The sequence below is a fragment of the Mixophyes fleayi genome, chromosome 11 (genome assembly GCF_038048845.1).
Source record: "Mixophyes fleayi isolate aMixFle1 chromosome 11, aMixFle1.hap1, whole genome shotgun sequence".
In the NCBI taxonomy this organism is placed as follows: Eukaryota; Metazoa; Chordata; class Amphibia; order Anura; family Limnodynastidae; genus Mixophyes; species Mixophyes fleayi.
This window is the reverse complement of record NC_134412.1, coordinates 28566067-28586634: the sequence shown is the minus strand read 5'-3', so window position 1 is coordinate 28586634 and position 20568 is coordinate 28566067. Positions and strand designations below refer to the sequence as shown.

The 20568-nt window shown below is 43.7% G+C and overlaps 1 protein-coding gene across 5 annotated transcripts in view; it reads left to right on the top strand.

The window, feature by feature from the left end:
- The window catches only part of PPP1R12C (protein phosphatase 1 regulatory subunit 12C), a 73527-nt gene that overhangs the window by 15568 nt on the left and 37391 nt on the right, over positions 1-20568 (top strand). For all 5 annotated transcript variants that reach the window (XM_075189733.1, XM_075189731.1, XM_075189734.1 and 2 more), the window contains exons 2-3: positions 13727-13857; positions 18886-19004. In XM_075189733.1, the coding sequence (XP_075045834.1) occupies positions 13727-13857; positions 18886-19004 (250 nt within the window). The remainder of the gene's footprint in view (positions 1-13726; positions 13858-18885; positions 19005-20568) is intronic.

The following is a 20568-nucleotide window of genomic DNA, read 5'->3' as shown; positions in this document are numbered from 1 at the left end:
TGTTACACAGTTCACACAAGACAACAACTCTCTGAACCCAGACCAACATTGCTGTGTGATTGGATCACATGTCATACAAATCACTTTTTACCTTTGCAATCTGGCTGGACCAATATGCAGTATGTAGATTTAAGCTCATGTATCCGACTCCTGTTCCTATAGATTGTAAGCTTGTGAGCAGGGCCCTCTTACCTCTTTGTCTGTTTTACCCAGTGTTGTTTATTACTATATTTGTCCCCGATTGTAAAGCGCTACGGAATATGATGGCGCTATATAACTAAATGTTGATGATATCTGCTGTGATAAAATGCTGCCTGTAAGTGATGCTTATATTGCTGGTGCTTAAATGATTTTACGCCTGAATAATATACATGTAAATATATCCACTATGCTATATCTCTATATCTCTGTTCAGCAGTTTGTCTTGTTGGGAGGAGGCACTTTTTTAACTAAACAGACAGCAACAGTATATGGTTAGTGTCTCTTTAATTTGTTGCACATATAGAACTATTGCAACGCAGCAAAATCACTTCCACACCTTACTGATTAGAAGGGTTCATCTGTTTGGAGACTAAATCTAACCTCTTATCTTGTTGACATGGTTTCATTTATGTTCTTACCAGTAAGACTTTTATCTTCTTGAAGGATACTCTGTTTCTTTGCCACATTTATACTGAATTATTGATAAACCTACCTGCTTTATTTCGCTATGTAGCTTCTGATCTTAAGTGGATTCTGCTCTCAATTAGAGGTTCTATACATTGCCCATATTGTCCATTTGTGATCCTCAAGGGCACTATATATAATAATTTCAGAGCAACAGCTATTTGTTTAAATTGTAGAAATGTTTTATTCAGTGCATTAGGGAATGCTGCTTCTTGTAGGCTTATACTTGCAGACGAGTAATTACTAGTTCAATATTACTCTTGTACAGGTCAGATTGTTGTGTTGCAGCAATTTAGGAAAAATGCTTCTTCTATCCGGTGAAACGAAAGTTGAACTCATTTGTGCTAACCCCCCCCCCCCCCAGAAGTGTGCTTGCTATAGTCCAGTGTTGGCTAACCTGTGACACTCCAGGTGTTGTGAAACTACAAGTCCCAGCATACCCTTCCAGCAATAAGCTGCTATATATTGGCAAAGCATGATGGGACTTGTAGTTTCACAAACACCTGGAGTGTCACAGGTTAGCCAACACTGTGCTAGCACATGCTCAGAAGAGAGCAGCGGCCTCCATCACTTTTGTAATTTCATTGGTGTATGACGTTTTAATAGATGTTGTTTTACACTGAGATTTTAATGAGAAAGTAAAGCTAATGTCTGACACCACTAGATTAGAACTGAATGATAAACAGGAAATAACTGTAGTGTTTATACCTGGCAACGTAAACCAGGATCTCCTACAGCAGGTTGTTCGGAGGGAGGAGCTTCTCTAACACAGCAGACACAGGTGACTGGCTGCCTGGAACACTTGCATTGTAGTATTAATATAGAAATACACTGTGGATTAGATGTTGTAAACAAAGGCAGTGCCATCACACTAGGCTAAATGACTGCATGTCTTTTCCTATCACACATATGTAACAGGCGTGTGTTGGAACCAAGAACTAGGGCAACCTACTACACCCCAGTACACATAGTGGAATTGGATCCACGCTCTCGATATAGATGTACTGCCCCCTCATTACATAAGGCAAAGGAATTCTGATTATAATATGCATATTTATTATTTTTACCTCTACGATAACCATTGAATATGTCCGTTCATTTTTGTTGCTTGTCCCCCAGGCCATTCAAAAATAAAAACAGAACCAGTTTTAAAGTAGAACTTGATCGTCGCACATGACAAGTTCATACATGGGGAAATACGCTCAGGATTGTGATGTGACTATTATTATTATTTTTCCTTCACGTTCAACACGTGTTCCAGCGTATGTGAACTTGTAGTTTCATCAGGATCTAGCAATCCTTGGTATCCATACACTGGTTTCATTCATCATCTCGGGATACTTCAGTGCTGTTTGTAAATAATGTGCAGCAGATGGGTCTGGCGTTATCATTACTTGGTAAACGGACAGGCCACATGCAGAGTATCTCTTTCCGACCTCTTCTTTTTCCATTACTTCATTTTTTTTGGCGGCTGCAGCTTCCTCCATAGTCCTGATCCTTCCCCCACCCTGTTATTTCTGTGTATGTACAGGAGTTGAAATGTGAAAGAAGTTACTGCAACAAGATTCACTATCTAATGAAGATATATTTATAAAGATCACAATAATTCAGTTATGAAAGTCAGTGTGAAGATGTTTTAAAAAAAACACACAATACATCTAGCTCATAGTATCAATCCGCACCAAGTGTGAGTCCCCTTTAGTTTTTCTCCCTCACTCTCAATATCGTTACTTCAAAGGCTACATCTAGACAGGCTTCTTTTATTCCTTTTCTATTTTTGAAAACACTTTAAAGATTATTTATTTTTTTTGTCTGTCCTTGTTTTTAGTTTTTCTTTCAGTGTCCAGGAGGTGTAGAATGAGACTTGCCAATTTTGTCTGCCTGAAATGTGGCATTTTAATGTCTAGAAGGTAAAACACCTAGGCTGTACTTGGTTTTCTACCGGTGCAAATCACGCTTAGGATAGAAGTCTCTCATGGTATACCAGATGGACAATAAGACCTCGTTGCTGAGACTGTAGGGGCTACATAACCACTAACATTTGAAATATGTATTTTAAACTCATGTAAATATATGCGACACAGAAAGTTGTTGTTCCATTTGCACTGTCCTAGCATTGTGGAGCAATACATGTGCCATATTAAGTGCATTTGCGTGCATTTTAAATTATGCATTTCTAAAACACAAGTGTGTGTGATATCTAATATATAAATGTCTAGTGGCGTGTGTTAGTCTGTCTGTGTGTGGAAAAAATAAAACCAAGCTGCAGCGCCACCTGCTGGGCAGAGTTATACACTGACCTACTAAATTCTTAGTGTGTGTGAAAAAAAAAATTCAGAAAGGGCTGAAATTTGGTATACTAAGATGTGTTTAATTTGTTAATTGTTAAAAGTGTTTATAAAGATTTAAAATTGGTTGAAGCCTGGCCTAGGCCCAAATGCATGACAAGAACCTTTTTAACACCTTAAGTAGCTTGATTTGACTAGAATGCATGAGTATCATGCACGGGTTAACTTGTATATGTATATATGTGTATATGTATATATGTGTGTGTGTGTGTATGTGTATATATATATATATATATATATATATATATATATATATATATATATATATATATATGATATATAGATATATAGATATATAGAGAGAGATTTATGCAATTTTACTTGCATTAAGATTTTTATCTCTGGTTCTGGTTGGGTACTGGTTCAGTTTAAAAAAAATAAATAAAAAAAAAATCAATGGTGATAAATTTAATTTTAATTGATTTCTGGTAATCTGTATCACACTATGCTGCAAGTTTTGAAATATATTTTTTTATTTTTCCCAAGAAAGCGTGTTATGCGGTACTGGCATTTACAAGTTGTTCTGTCTGCACCAGCATTTGTGCAGTCAGTCTGCAAATTGTTTCTGCAAATTGTTTGTGAGATCTGCAGAATCTGAACAATGGCGGTGATGGTATTACACATGACACTTGTGTACATGAAGCGCTTGAGATGGTAGAGCGTAGCTGAGCCTGTCCATGTAAGGGTTGAACAGTAGAAGACCTGCTACAACTACTAGCCTAAGTCTGACGCATTCAAGGTTGACCATAATATTTTCCTTCTGCAGTTGTTTAATTTTTATAAATCTTTTATATTGTGAACAGTAAAATCAAAAGTGAGATCATGAACATAAATGGTCAAGATGTCTGGGAATTGCTATGTTTGTATATAGTTATGTGGTTGGAAGAAAGCCGTATCACGTGGCAAGTAGGTCTCCATGGATGGAAATAGACATTGATCTCGCTGCAGTTAGAGCTACTTGGAGGGCATAAAGGTTTTTCTAGGTCATAAACTTTGCTCCGTTGTTTGAACCCATGACATTTTCCCATTCTCATACTATCATTAAGCACAATTTGGCTGTAAACAAGGTGCTGGAAGCAAACACAGCATCTGTCAGCTGACTTATAAACACAGACCTCTGCTCCTTTTAGTAAGTTTATAAGTATCCACTGCTCTGGCTGAGGACAGGAAGCCTGATCTGATTGTTCACAGTGTGACACAGGCAGCTCTCTGCAATAATCCACTTACTGTTAGTAGGAGCTGCTACTTCTTGTTTTGTTGTTTCATATTCCCTTTATAGCAAAAGTTCTAAAAACTGCCTTGTATGTGTTCTCTGCTTTGTGCGTGGGGCAATTATCCTGACATGTTGTATTTGTATTACTTTTATTTTAGTTCCAAATAATAGAATCTTTAATTTCTGCATGTAATGACTAACCACAACTGACCTCGCTCCCTGTCTTCTCCGTTCCGGTCTCCCTTCCTTCCCATCCGTACTCTTGGTCTCTGCCCCTCCCCCACATGCTATAGCTTTTTATAAGTGATCTGTAATTTTCACATGACACAAGGATAGGAGATAAAAAGAAGTCAGCTGAGAAAATAGTAGTATTGAGCTGTAGACCGCTTATTGTATTTGAGAGAGAGAGGGGACATCCTGCCGAAAATCTACGTTTAAAAATTCCTTCCTACTTAGATTATAGGTTTTTAGTAAGAGGTTTAGATCAGGCGCGTAAGATATTTGTGTGAGGAGATTGTAAAGCTAGGCACACGTCTATACAATTATGCAGATCACCTGATTCGCGACTGTTTGGTCAGATATTGCAAAAGTGTGTACACTCCCACGATCATGTTTCTAGCACCAAAACATATCATCTGTTGACTTCATCATCATCTATTTATATAGCACCACTAATTCCTAATAACACTAATAACTCATTTACATCAGTCCTTGCCCCATTGGAGCTTAGTCTAAATTCCCTAATATAGACACACACAGACCGAGATACTATTGGCAATTTGATAGCAGCCAATTAACCTACCAGTATGTTTTAGGAGTGTGTGAGGAAACCAGAGCACCCGGAGGAAACCCACGCAAACATGGGTTGAACATACAAACTCCACACAGATAAGGCCATGGTTGGGAATCAAACTCATGATTCTTCTGCTGTGAGGCAGAAGTCCTAACCACTAAGCCACCGTGCTGCCCCATTATAAACTACCTAAAAATCGCTATCAACGATGGAATGATGTCAGGCAAATGTGGAGGTGTGTATGCACTCGTGATCAGCAGCGTAGGTCATGAGTGATGACGACCACAGATCTGAAGGTAAATTGTGTAGGTGTGTACACATGAATCTGTATGCTCATCGGGACTTTAGGTCGTTGGTAAAATACTTACAGAAATGACATCTGAAGTAAGATTACATAATGTGTACCCAGCTTAAGACTTATGTGTAATGACCCTCAAAGCGGTTTCTAATGTACACAGCAAAATTCTTCGTGTACAGGTTGCACAACTTATTTCTGTCTTTCACTACAAAACGATTGTCTGCAGAACCAGATGATGAAAATATAGTTTGTATAATATCCCCCTTCCCCCATTAAAGCCATGCTGTCATATAAGTTATTATTTTGCATTGTTTGCTCATTTAGTAAGTTTTCAGCATCTCCCACACATTCTAAGGGCGAAGTACACACAGCAAAATTCTAACAATACAATATTTTTACCAACGACAGGAAAAAAAAAAACCCAATCAACATGCCTATTAATGTGTATGCACTACACCCGATAACCTTCACATCTGTGATCTTCATCTGTCATAAAGTCATCTGCAAGTCTGGTGAGGCAAGATCAGTGACGGGTGGTCACACAAATCCCATGTCATGAGCAATGGCAATGCAGGGGTTAATTATAGCCTTACCCCCCCAATCCACCTCACTCCCTCTGCAGAAGGTGTGCTGGGTAGATTAGGATCTGCCATGGAGGGAAGATCATTCTGTCTACAAATGTCAGTTTCATTAGTTTTGTCAGAGCAGAATGTGAAACTCGTACACACAGGAACACTGTCTACAATTCAATCTGCCATTGCAACGGTTTCTATGACTTGTAGTTCTACAAGTCACAGGTTGTGCTAGACGGTGGCTGACTGGTATGTGTGGGGTCAGGATCGGAGCCGGTTAATTTGCGGTTACAGGCTGGACAGACACAGCGAATGGATGGAGTGCAGTGATTGGGGGAGAGGGGGTGGCGGCAGGAGAAAAAAGTGGAGAAAATGAAAAGGAGGGGGAGATTAAAATATAAGAGGAGGATACCATCCGGGACTTGATTCTCCTTGTCAGGGTTTGTCTTTCAGTATTCTCAATGCTTTTTTCTTTCCCATTCTCTCCTCTTCTTGCTATTCTGCTCTTTCTCCGGTGTCCGGCCTAAATGCCGCATATTGGAGAAAGCCTGTGTATAACTCTGGATCTCCACTCTCTGTGAGATCCCCCTCATCCAGTTGCTCACACTGCTGGCTATCAGCCTCACTTTCCTGTGACTCCTCCTATACTTTTCCGGTGTTCTGTATTAGACCAAAGGGGTCAACGCTGGAACATCACCGTACCTTACGATATTCGTTGTATTTAATGTTTTAGATGTTACCTATAAGGGTTTGTTAGTCTTCTTCTGAGTTATTTGGGGACCCTTGGCTCCTGTCAGCTTTTTTTGCCTTTGGGGATTTGGCCCGCTGGACTCGGGATCTCCTGAAGCACACTGCCTTATGTTCGTCGGCAGTCTTGCTCCATTGCATATTGGCTGGGTGCTCTCGTTTCGCAGCTTCTCTCAACACGTGCCATTTGACTTTGTACATTGACACCTTCTTAATCTGTCAACTGTACTCACCCACCTGACTTGTTTCGGGGGGGGGGGGGGGAGGAGGATTTGTCGCACGGGACCACCCGACTATTTACTGATCTTTGTTTTAAGTCATTATCGTACGATAACACTCTATCTTGTTCAACCTTAAAATGCATACCCATACTATTCTAGTACTGTCTATTATATTCGAGTGACCCACATTGGAACTCCACCGGTTATCACCACATTTTCCCCCTTTTGAATTGTTTTACATGTTGCCTCCTCTACTATCATACTGGTGTGTTAATTCTGTTTATTGCTTTTTGGGTGCCCCCAGACCCGGACGGTCTTTCTCCCCCCCCCCCCCCCCCCCCTCTGGGGTTGGTGCCCGCTCGACCGGGGATCCCTGATACCATAACGAATTGTGTCCTTTCTTGGTTCTGTTTTCTAACATTTTTGCTGGGTGTGCCTGTGTCGCAGCTCCTCCACATGGAACCCACTTGATATTCCATAATGATGCCTACCTAGTATCTCCGCATCATTCTTTTGCCTGACCTGTTTCGGCTGGGGACTGTCGCGCAGGGACCACCCAACTACCACAGGCCCCCAAGGGTTTCGTTCAACGTTCTAAAAAAGGCCCATCGCTGGTGGTGGCAGGGGACTACCCAATATCAAGCTATATTATCTGGCTTCCCATTTTTCCCAAATTGTTGCATCATATGCCCCCTCGGGTTCCACCTCGTGGCTTGACCTAGAGGCGGCATATATAGCCCTCCCTGATTCCACCCCGCTATGGGGTCTACCCCCCTATACACCGCCCCCCCTCTTCAAAATTACTCCCTACTACTGGAATTTGACGTCAAGATTTGGGATTCTTACTCCTTTAAACTAAAACTCACATCGGCCCTTTCCCCCCTAACTCCCATTTGGTTTAATCCTATATTTCCCCCTGGCCTCTCCAAGGTAAGATACCGCCTTTGGACCCAGCTGGCCTCAAATTCCCATCAGATTTCTCGAAACAAGGCCAATGGCTCACACTAGCAGAACTCCAGCCTCGCCCCCCAGCTCGAGTACTTAACCCCTTTTTGAGTTTTTTTCAAATCAACCACTTTCTGCGCTCCCTACCACCCAGATACTTATTACGTTACTTATTACGTCCCCTCACCCCGTTCGAGAACCTTTGTAAACTCCACCCCATGGATAAAGGTATGATATCACAGCTTTATAGTATCTTTCTTGAATCCACTATCCACTCGCAATGCCCACATGAAGCTGACTGGGAGAGGGACCTTGCTCCCTCCCCCCCAGATGAGGAGGCCTGGGAGGACATGAGACTGGTGATATCCAAAAGTTCCATTTCGACCAAACTAAAAGAAACATCCTATAAAATATATTATCGATGGTACTATACCCCCACCCGACTTCATACAATGTTCCCTTCCTCATCCCCTGACTTTTGGCGGGGTTGCGGCCACAGGGGTTCAATGCTACACATCTGGTGGACTTGTCCAATGATTACTCCCTTTTGGGACGCAATCCATGGCTTTATCAACACTGTTTGAGGCTCCTGTGGCGAAGGACCCTTGGAATTTCCTCCTTTGTTACCCCCCAGATCTTGACAAATTCTCTAGAAAGCTAATTGCACACATCCTTACAGCCTCTAAATCCCTTATAGCCCTTAATTGGAAACGCAGCTCTCCTCCATCTCTGTCTGCCCTTAAAAAGCAAATATGGCATGTGGCGGCAATGGGAGAGATCACTTACTATTTACACGATAGGGGTTACACCTTCAACCAAGTCTGGGCTCCTTGGCAATTTGCAGAACATTCGTTCCCCTCTGGCCCTTAAAGACTTCGTTCTGACCCATGTGCGGCGATCAGGACCCCGCTCCTGTTCCGACATCTCCTGTCCTCTAACATTTACCTTTTATCTTCTTCTCGATCACACTCCTGCATCAGCGTTTGTGGTCTCTTCCCCCCCCCCCCATCTTTTTCCCTCCTAACCCTCCTCACCCCCCCCCCCATTCTACTGTACTTTAGGTTTGTATACTTAAACAAAAGCAAAAAAAATGAAAATATGGTCAATTCAAGTCTCAAGTTGTCAAAGAACGCCTTCGTTGGATTCTACTAAATTATTAATGTTCTTCTATGAATACAATGTAAATGTTTTACCCCAGATTGAACATGTTTATTTTTCATTGACTGACCATTCAAAATAAAGAATTAAAAAAAAAAAAAAATATAAGAGGAGGGAAAGAGATGGAGGAAAGGTGGTAACCTAAGAGATAGCGGGAGGAGATTTACCTTCAGGATCATTAACCTAGAGACAGAACATGCTGCTGACAGGTTCGGTACTGACAGCTGACAGGTTTGTGACTGCTGCAAAGAGCTTAACTCCAGATGTTCGATCAATTATGCAGAGTGCATACATACACACTGCAGAATTGGATCGACATTGTTCCCTAGCTGAACGTTATCTTTTAAGCAAAACTTCCAACCAGATCCATCGATGATCTGTGCTTTGGAACGATGAACGTTCATTGTTCCAGGGTACATATTACTGTGATATCCGGCCTATCAGTCGTTTATTGTCTGATTAGCCCGATTAGCTTAAGGGCTGTGACCAATCTGGTAAATTAAGGTAACTGGTTTGAAGATGATTTAGCAGCATAACACAAGTGCCTCCACAATCTCTTACTAATAAGCATACAATGGGGACTGTTTATGGAGAGTAGAACAAAAGAAAAGGGTAGTGTTGCCCTTGGCAACATATTAGAAAACATGAAAATACACTGGTCAAATAACAGGATCTGGTTGCAGTGGGCAACACAAGTTTATCCTTTTAGAGGACAGTTGTAAAAAGTAGGGCAACGGAGAAGGTGGTGTCTGTACCAAAAAATCAGTTTTGTGTGTGTGTATATATATATATATATATATATATATATATATATATATATATATATATATATATATATATATATATATATATATATATATATATAAAATCTGGTTGCTATGACAACCCCACCTTTTCCCACCACTAATTTTCATATGTCCTACAGTATAATAAAATGCATTAACTGTAAGTGGTCATTTTTTACATTTCCGTATTAATGTGGTTTGCGATAATAATTGATAATAAAAAAAAGAAACCTTTTTTAAAGCTTGTGAATTTTCCTATAAAGTGTACAGCACTTGGCGTAGTTGCTGTCTTGTCATTGATAAACGATTGTGGTGTTAAAGTGGATCCCTGGGCTACACACAATGATGTGTGCGCTAAACGAAAATTAATAGACTGCACTCTTGTCCATAGACCAGGAGCCGAGGGACTCTGTCCTACATGCATTGGTTTAGCCAGCAAACGGCTGCCTCTGCTGTTTAGACGATTAGTTCACATTAACTGCTGTGCTAATGTGATATTGGGCGATTGCTCTCATCAGCCCTGAAAGCTATATACCAATTTATTGCCACTCTCCTTGGTTGGCATTTTCTGCACATTAAACAAATCTACAGTTTGGAAGACTACAGCATATCCGATGTTTTTTGTTGCAGTTGTGCCAGCTTTATAGTGCTGTAACCGTTCAGTGGTTATGCTAAGGTTGATGATGCACAGGAATGCTGTGCCTGTGCACTAGTGCAGCCCGCTGAGATCGTTAGTGGCTTCTTCAGGGTGCTGGAAGTGATTGTGACAGCGTGCGGAAAGGCTATTGGCAGCCACAATGAACCGAACAGGGCAGTACAACACTCCAGATACCGGCTGTTCGGTCACTACTAGGCTATATTTCCAGAAATGTTGCAATTCTCTCCCCACTATCATTAGCAGAACAAGATTTTTCTGTGTAGCTCTAAATGGCTTTGCAATGGGTAATGACATCAGCAGATTTCCACTTGTGTTTTTAGCCGGGAAAGACTTTCTGTATGAGGTAAACATTGGCTCTTAACTCGATCCACGTTGTCTCCCAGTAGAGGATTAAGTCAGCAGGATCTGTGCCAAACACATTAAGCGGTGTAACCTTCTATACCATGAAACGAGTGAGAAACATGGCGTCTGCCCAACTGCATGTTTTATACCCATACATAATGTGATTCTTGCTGGAACTGCACATTTGTAAGCTGTTCTTACTCCCCCTGTCCTCACCCCCTTTTACTTTGGACTTGGATCAAATGTAATAAGTTGGCTGGGTGCAAGCTTTATAGAACACCATGTAAATATATCTTTGTATGAGTATTAGAAGTAAATTACATTTTTTGTTTAATGCAAAAACATGTTCTGTGCTGTTGGTGGCACAGTGGTTAGCATTGCTGCCTCAAAGCATCGGGGGCATGATTGCACTTCCAAGGGCACTATGTGCCTCCTGTGTTAATGTGGATTTCCTCCGGGTGCTCCAGTTTACTCCCATGTCCAAAAAGGAGTATTTTGTAAGTTCCATCGGGGATCTGACTAGACATATTTTTGTAAAGCTCTGCAGAACATGTTACCACTCTGTAAAGCTATCTAAATAAAGGGTGTTAATGTGTGTTACACTGTAGTCTGTGGATTTACTGTGCGGCTATGTCTGACAGGCATCAGTGTAGCGTCTTTAGTAGAACTGCGCGATGTTCACGTACACACAAACGTGGGTTTCGTTTTGATTGTGTTTTTTTTTTTTTGTATTTTTGATATACACAGCTTAGAAAGATAAAGATATACGTTTGGTATAAGGGAATTGGTCATATAGTGCCCAGTTCTTCTGAAGTAAGTCTATAGCAGGTACTAATGGTTTGAGTGTTGAATATATCATTACAAAACTAAAATGCAGGTGTGAGCTCTGTAATGGAACTGAGCTGTCAACCATGCTCTGCCAACATGTGGTATACCATCTGTGGGCTGGCAGGACATGTGGGGGGGGTTGTAGTGCACCAGCAGCCATAGAGCCACCATCTGCTGCTCTCCTGCCATGTGCATAGTTTGGCATACTCAACCTATTGTAAACTAATCCATATAGTGAGATATGGGGCTGTTGTGTGGGCAAATTCCCATAGCTGCTGTCCTCTCCTCATTGACACCATTCAGTCCATTGACCTTCTCAGCAGCTTTGTTTTTTGGGCTTCCTCCTACCTCTGACTGTTCCTTCAGCATCTCTTCCTCTAATGTGCTTCCCTCCTCTCCCTCTATTTGTTGGGGTCCCCCAAGGCTCTGCTCTTGGCACATTACTTCTCTCTCTTTACACCTCCTTCCTTTGTCAACTCATCAGCTCATTCGGCCTCTATGCTGATAACTCTAATCTACATTACCTCCCCTGACCTCTCTCTGACTCCTCTCCCCACGCGTTCTGCGCCTATCATCCTCTTCTCCTGACTCTTAAGGATGATGGTGGAGCCATGTCTCCTGTTTCCCATACGTGCCCAACTGGTGGTGATCATTAACTCTGCCATAATTTTTACTCCCCATGTCCAGTCCCTTGCCCAGTCCTTCACTTTTGCAGCATTGCCAAGATGCACAGTGTATCTTGCTAATGGTCATCGTCAAAGCCATTGTCCACACCCTTGTCATCTCCAACCTTAATTATTGTAGTAATCTCCTCCTTCTCCCCCTCCTCTGGTACTGTCTGTTGCACGTCTTTCTCTCCTGCAATCTGTCCTTAATGTGGTGTCACACCTAATCTTTCTCTGCCACCATTCCTCTTCCAAGATGTCTCTGCAAAGCCCTCCAGAATATAATTCAAGCTGCTTACCCTCACCTATAAAGCTCCCTTAAATGTCTCCCCTCCATACATATCTGACCTTGTCAAGAAATACTCTCCTACTTGCCTACTGAAGTCTGCCAATAACCTTCACCTCCCCTCCTTTACTAACACACCCCTCACTCACTTCCCGCCTTTAGGACTTTGCCGTCGCTGCTCCTAAGGTAATATTATTACTGACAGAGGCAAGTAGACTAAGTGACCTGTGCATGATTAAAGAAATCCTGACAATCTGAGCTGTTGGAAATGTGTGAGGACTAAAGTTGAGACACTGCTTAAAGGGGGACGTGTAATTGTATTTTTGAGCCAATCCATACAAGCTAATATGAGCAGGAAACAATTTACAGGCCAACCAAATCCAGCATAAGTGGAACTTCTTGCTCACATGAGAACAATGTGCTTTTTTTTTTTTTTCGTGCCCATCGTTCCACTTACTGCATCATAAGTATTGCTCAGTGTAATAGAAGTGCCTGCTGGTAAGTCTCTAGGATTTAACTTGAAGGAAAGTTTGGTGCAAAACTAAAAGTTCTTTGTGTGGCTTTGAGCCCCCTACTATTTTTTTCCTGATCTATTGTGAAGCTACTGACAACAATTGTGAAACTATATGCCCCACAATACACCAGCAGCCATTGACTGAAGGTGCGTCTTTGTGCTGTTGAGCCACAAGCACCGACGTGCCCTTTTAGTTAGTGGCTCCCATTGCATGCTGGAACAAAACGCACACATTTAAAATAAAGTTGAATTAAATAAAACTGTTGACAGCTTCTCATTTACCTCTTTAATATCAAATAAAATCTTCTCTCCGTCTGAATCCAATAGGAAATTCTTCTGTTTTTGTATTATTAACTGTGACAAAAAAAGTTAAAACGCAAAAAAAATCCCTTGGGATTGGTCAAGGACAAACATTGTATTTTTTATAATAGAGGGAAACAACGGTTTGGTGAGGTGTGTTGTCGTCTTTTTTTGAAATGTAAAAAAACCCAAAACCTTTTATTTGAAAATGTGTGTTTTGTTTACTTTTTGGTATTTTCTATCCCTCTTGCCCATTGCTCTGTTTGAACTATCCTCTAAATGGAAAAACAAGACAAGCCTTATAAATTGAGACCACACAATGGATTTAATGTCGATATTCTTTTGCTAGTATTTAATATGTCCATTTTCCTCTGACCCTCTTTCTAGGCCTGTATAGATGAGAACCTGGAAGTGGTAGAATTCTTAGTAAACCACGGTGCCAATGTGAATCAAGCGGATAATGAGGGGTGGACGCCTCTACACGTTGCGGCCTCTTGTGGCTACATGGAAATAGCAGAGTGAGTAAACAAGAATGATGTGAATTATAAATAAATATAACTATTTCAATGACATAAAATGCATATTTCTTCATGTGAAAGCCTCCATATTCTGGGAGGTGACTGTATCATGGCTGACAGTGAGTGGGCCGGTCTGATAGTGTTAAAGCATTACTCACTGGTAGAAAGGCTTCAGTGTAGGGACTAAAGATTTTAAAGGGCTTCTCAAGAGACAGTATCCACCTCCAGGCTGTCTATTCTGTCCGTTCAGACTGCTGTCAGAAGCTTGTACAGCATGTGCCATTATGACTGCAGTTCATTGACCCAAGCCCCTTCTATATACGGCTTGGGGAATAGTCCATGTTCTATATAGAGAGCACGAAATCGCACTATACCGGATGGCACAGCAAGGTGCAGGGGGAACACAGCTGCCAGATCTGCAGACCGGCATTGGTGGTAGAACGGACATGTACGTACATGGTTAATATTTATGTTTTTGTGAAAAAAGAAAAACACTCCAAACGTTTTAAATAACAAAAACAAAACATCCTGCTGAGCTCCCTGGCAGATGTAAATCGCCCATATTCGCTTTCTTCTTAAATTGTTTAAATGTTGGGTTCTGAGGTCCTTGCCTAAGACCAATTTTTACAATTAAGGCTTCACTTGCTGCTGGTTATGCTGCAAACCTGTGAGGTTAGTGGAAACTTTGTAGCCGTGTTCTGTTAAAGGTCTTTAGAACTATGCAAAGGGAAAATAAAGGATGAGTGCATAAAAATACTCTTGTTTTATAGGACTTTCTAGTTTCTATGTTGATGGTAGTTGGTCCTTCAGAGCGAACTATTCAGTACAGTTGCCATTGATTAGTTTTCCTTTGCAAAAATCTTGTCCCCAATCTTGTCTCCATTATTCTCTGTTACCCACTCCATTGTTCACTGTTTCACTCCCTCGCTCCTCTCTCCGTCTCTCCCTCCTCACTCTATGCCCCCCTGTCCGAGCGCCATTCCCATCCTCTCCCGGGGCTACACCTCGCCCACCTTGCCAACCTCATCCCTATCTCTCCTCTTCCCTCCCTCCCGTTCTCCTGTGCCCTGTGGAATGCCAGATCCGTCCGCAACAAACTCACCGCCATCCATGACCTCTTCTTGTCCAAATCTCTTAACCTTCTTGCCATTGCGGAAACCTGGCTCTCCGGCTCCGACACTGCCTCCCCCGCCGCCCTCTCCTATGGTGGCCTCTCCTTCACCCACTCCGCCAGACCCGGAGCCCGTCCAGGCGGTGGTGTGGGCTTCCTCCTCTCCCCCGCCTGTTCTTTTCGGGTCATCCCCCCCCCCCCCCCGAACCCTCCCTTTCCTTCTCCTCTTTTGAAGCACACTCTATCCGTCTCTTCTACCCCATCCACCTCCGTGTCACCGCCATCTACCGCCCCCTGGTCCCACCTCCCTCTTCATCGACAACTTCACCGCCTGGCTTTCTCACCACCTCTCCTCTGACCTCCCCTCCATCATCCTCGGCGACTTCAACTTCCCTATCGACAACCCCACCCGACCCTGCCTCCATTCTACTGCTCACCCTCTCCTCCTCCCTTGGCCTCACACAATGGACCTCCTCCTCCACCCACTGCCTCGGTCACTCCCTCGACCTAGTCTTCTACCTCTGTAATCTCTCTGACTTCTCCATCTCTCCCTTTCCTCTATCCGACCACCACCTTCTCTCTTTCTCTCTCTCCTCCTCTCCCGCTCCCCTCCAAATGCCCACTCCTACTCACTCCAGGCGCAACCTTGACACCCTCGATCCTGTTACTCTGTCCTCTACTCTTGACACTCTCCTTTCTCCCCTCTCCTCCCAGGCTTGCCCCAACCTGGCGGTCTCCTTCTACAACCACACCCTCACCTCTGCTCTTGACACCATCGCCCCGGCCCACGCTGTCAAACCCCGTCGCTCCCAACCCCAGCCTTGGCACTCCAAATTCACCCGCTTCCTCCAAAAATGCTCCCGTATGGCTGAACAACACTGGAGAAAATCCCGCTCCCTGGCTGATTTTCTCCACTTCAAGTTCATCCTCTCTTCCTATAGCTCCGCTCTCTTTCTCGCCAAACAATCTCTCCTCCCAGTCCTCCAACCCCCGCCGCCTCTTCGCCACCTTCAGCATCCTCCTCTTCCCCCCCCCCCCCCCCCGCCCCTCCTCTCCCCTCCTCTCCCCTCCTCCCTGACTGCCACTGACTTTGCCTCCTTCTTCTCCTCTAAAATCGAGGACATCTGTCTCGAAATCTCCTCCTCCCCGCACCCGCCCGCCCCCACCCTCCCTCCCTCTCCCTCTCGCCACCACTCCCTCTTCTCCTTCCTTCCCCCCTACGGGAGAAGAAGTCCACTCTCTCATCTCATCCTCTCCTCCGTCTTCCTGTCCCTTGGACCCCATCCCCTCCCACCTCCTTCGCTCCCTTTCCCCCGCCACCTGCTCCCACCTCACCCACCACTTCAACCTCTCCCTCTCCACCTGCATCTTCCCCTCCTCCTTCAAACACGCTCTTGTATCCCCCATTCTTAAGAAACCTCATCTCGACCCCACCTCTCTCTCCAACTATCGCCCCATCTCTCTTCTCCCTTTTGCCTCCAAAATACTTGAGGCTCGTCTGCAGCCGCCTCTCCACCTACCTCTCTGATCACTCCCTCCTCGATCCGCTCCAATCTGGCTTCCGCCCCCTCCACTCCACCGAAACTGCCCTGGCCATAGTCACCAACGATTTCCTCTCTGCCAAAGCTAGGGGCCACTTCTCCCTTCTCATTCTCATGGATCTCTCAGCGGCCTTCGACACCATTGACCACCCGCTCTTGCTCCACACCCTTCAATCCTTTGGCCTCTCCGGCTCCGCCCTGTCCTGGTTCACCCCTTACTTTGCTGATCGTACCTTCTCCGTCTCCACCTCCGGATCTGTCTCCCCCCCCCCCTCCTCCCCCAAGGCTCTGTTCTCGGACCTCTACTGTTCTCCCTTTACACCTCTTCCCTCGGTGAACTCATCAGCTCCTTTGGTCTCAAGTACCACCTCTATGCGGATGACACCCAACTCTACCTTTCCTCTCCCGACCTCTCTCTCTCCCTCCCTCCTCTCCAGGGTGTCCGCCTGCCTCTCCGCCATCTCCTCCTGGATGTCCTCTAGATTCCTCAAACTCAATCTCACAAAAACCGAACTTATTGTCTTTCCCCCCACTCACTCCCCCTGCCCTTCCGACCTTTCTATCACTGCTCTCAACTCCTCTATTTCCCCTGTTTCTCAACTTCACTGCCTTGGCGTCACCCTGGACTCCTCTCTCTCCTTTGTCCCTCACATCCTCTCTCTCACCAAATCCTGCCGCTTCCAGCTGCGCAAAATCGCACGCATCCGGCCCTTCCTCTCCCAAGATGCCACTAAAGGCCTTGTCCACTCTCTTATCTCCCGCTTGGACTACTGTAACCTCCTCCTTACTGGCCTCCCCCGCTCTCGTCTTGCTCCCCTTCGCTCCGTACTCAATGCAGCCGTTCGGCTCATTTTCCTTTCTCGCCGCTCCTCTTCTGTCTCCCCCCCTCTACCAATCCCTCCACTGGCTCCCCATCCCCTACAGAATCGTGTTCAAGCTCCTCACTCTTACTTTCAAGGCCCTCTCCAACTCCACTGCTCCCTACATCTCCAACCTTATCTCCATTCACGCTCCATCCCACCCTCTTCGTTCGGCTAACGACTGCCGCCTCTCTTCCCCCCTGGTTACCTCCTCCCGTGCTCGCATCCAAGACTTCTCCCGCGCTGCCCCCCTCCACTGGAACCAGCTCCCCCGCTCCATCAGAACTTCCCCTAACTTGTCCAGCTTCAAACGGGCCTTAAAAACCCACCTCTTCCTTTAAAGCCCTTCCGTCCCCCACCCATTGACCTCCTCCCAGTCTCCCCCTACCCCCCTTCCTCTCCTGTCCCCCTCCTACTTCCCTCCTTTTCATTCTCCTCTCCCCCCCCCCCCCCCTCTCCGTCTCTGCCTCCGTTCTACCCATTCCCTCCTCCTACCATTGTGTCTCTGTCCGTCTTACCCTCCCCTTAGATTGTACGCTCCTCCGAGCAGGGCCTCCTCTCCTTCTGTTCTCCACCACCTTAACTCTGCTCTCCAGCTCCTTGTCTCCTCCGTGAGGTCCTCCGGCCCCTGTCCCTACCCCGCTGGGGGCGCTCACCTCTAATCTAGCTGTTCATTGAGCTTCTGAGTTACTGTGATTTCTGTTAACTGTACTGTGCTGTCTCACCCTGTATCGTGTTTCTGTCTGTCCCTGTACGGCGCTACGGATACCTAGTGGCGCCGTATAAATAAAAATTAATAATAATAATGATGATCAAGCAGGGTCTTGACTGAACTTAACTCTTTATAAGAGCTGTGCCAGTAACCCAATATAATAGTGTGTATATATAATTATATATAATCTATATATTAATAGCATAAGTACGACTTTCGAGTGACTTATTTCTATCATGCCGTTGTATGAGCAGGGCACATCATATGCCAAATTAAAGGTCTTGGGTCTGTAAATTTGCAGAAAAATATTGGCATTGCAGAGTTATTTCCCAGAAGTCCGCCCGTCATTTACAACAATGTATTACCATTGTCCTCTGGAAAATGTGACAGTTGGCAAAACACCTGTGCACCTGCTGGTTGCTCTGGAAACTGACCTGCTGGGTGGTCTGGGAACTGATGGTTATTTGCAGCCACATATATCAGCACATCTTGTGGGGACCATGCCCAGCAATGTAACTTGGATGGAAGAAGTTATACATATATTGTAGTGTATAAAGAAATTCTTTAGTTACTTTAATATATTGAATGATAAAATAGCTATTTATTCATTATACTACATTCTTAAAATTTCTACTTGTAATGTAGTATATAAAAGTTATTTATTTCTGTTAATAAACTGAAATCTAAATACTAAGTTACTTTAATTTAAGGCGGTTACTGCCGGGTTTCTCTAGTTATGTTACTAAGCTTTTAAAAATGTAGATTCTTTTTCAGCTATGTGTTTGATTCTTCATCTGCTTATAGGTATCTCCTGAAACATTCAGCAAACATTGCTGCTGTGAACAGTGATGGGGACGTTCCCTTGGACATAGCTGAAGATGACTGCATGGAGACTCTGCTCCGTGCTGAAATTTCAAAGCGAGGTAAGAGTCCTGGCACTCGCTGCTCTTCCTGCATCAAGCAACAATTAGTCCAGAACAGGAAAATTACTTCATGCTGGAAAATGAGGCCTATTGCAGGCATGAAACTTGACTACACTGCAGAACATTTCCACAGTGATAACTGCGCTTGAATCATTTATTCCAAAGAGGTTAATAAAGGGTTTCCATGCTGGAAGAAGATATTTAGAATGTCTGTATTGTTAGACCCTTAATATATAATTGTCAACTTTGTTGTATTCTTAAGCATGTAACCCAACTGGCGGGTGTACTGCCCATTGTATAAATTGTACAATCCTGAAGCCATTCGTGAGTGTGCTGCAGGCTTGAGAGAGAACATAGTTCCCCTGTTGATGTATTTTGTATACCGAATTCAGTGTTAACCTGACGTTCCAGTGAGCGCGGATAAAAAATTCTACTCTATTACAAAGTTGAAGCTTCTCCCACAAATTTAGGACAGTTGATGAGTATAAAAATACACAGTGCATTTCTGCAAAGCAAGTCTGTCAGGATGTCAGTCATTCTGTGACTGCTGAGTTAGAGAAACACATCTTTCTTATCAGACACCCTGCTACAGAAGAGCGAAAGAACTCTATATAGACTTATCAGTTCAGTAATATTCAACCTAAATGGTGTTCTATACGGGGGGACTTTTTAACCAATTTGAAACTAAATTTGCAATATATGATTGACCTGTGTCCAAAGATATTGACATTTGACACCCATAGCTTGGATTACTAAAGTATAAAGGTGACCTTTATTGGCTGGCTTTGTGTAGGTTTAGATGTACAGTACTTACAGTGAGATATAGAATCAGACGCTTATAAGAACAGGTCAGAGACTTTGAGATCTAGAGTAAGCTAACATAACAAGGTGTCCATGCTAATTACTGACATCTTCCTGATAACATATCTATCTTACAGCAATGTATTCCTTCATTTATTAATTCACACCAAGCAAAGATTATATCATTTTTCTGATGAAATGGAGCTAAATGCAGAACATATCTGTAGTGTTCCAGTTAATGCCGGCACGAATCGTGTCTGGGGAGTTATGCTGCAGGGCTCTCTAATTATAGATGGTGATGATGATTAACGGAATGCAGGAAAAGTATTCATATGTGTGTGTGTCTATTATGGTGTTGCTGTATTACATTTTTATTGAGTCACTTTGAATCCCTCAGTTTCGGAGACCTAAGAGCTGCAAGTGACATTTTCTTGGGGACAGAATCTCCTCTTAGTGAATGTTTGCATGTTTACTCCTGAACAGCCTGCAGAGATGCTGCCGGCCACTGGTGCGATGATGCCTGAATCTAGAGGTGCAGGACCTTCTGGATAAAAAAAAAATGGGATTTTCGGGAAAATGATGAATGTTTTGTATCTAGCCAACAGCACAATATAGCTTTGAAATAGGAAATGTGATCTCAAAACTGCTAGCTACTGCAGCTTCCGAGAGATTTATTTCCAACGCTTTGCTTGTAATCCGTACAGACTTGCTACCTGCTTTAATCACTGTTCTTACTGTAGGAGATATATGCATTGTCCTTGTA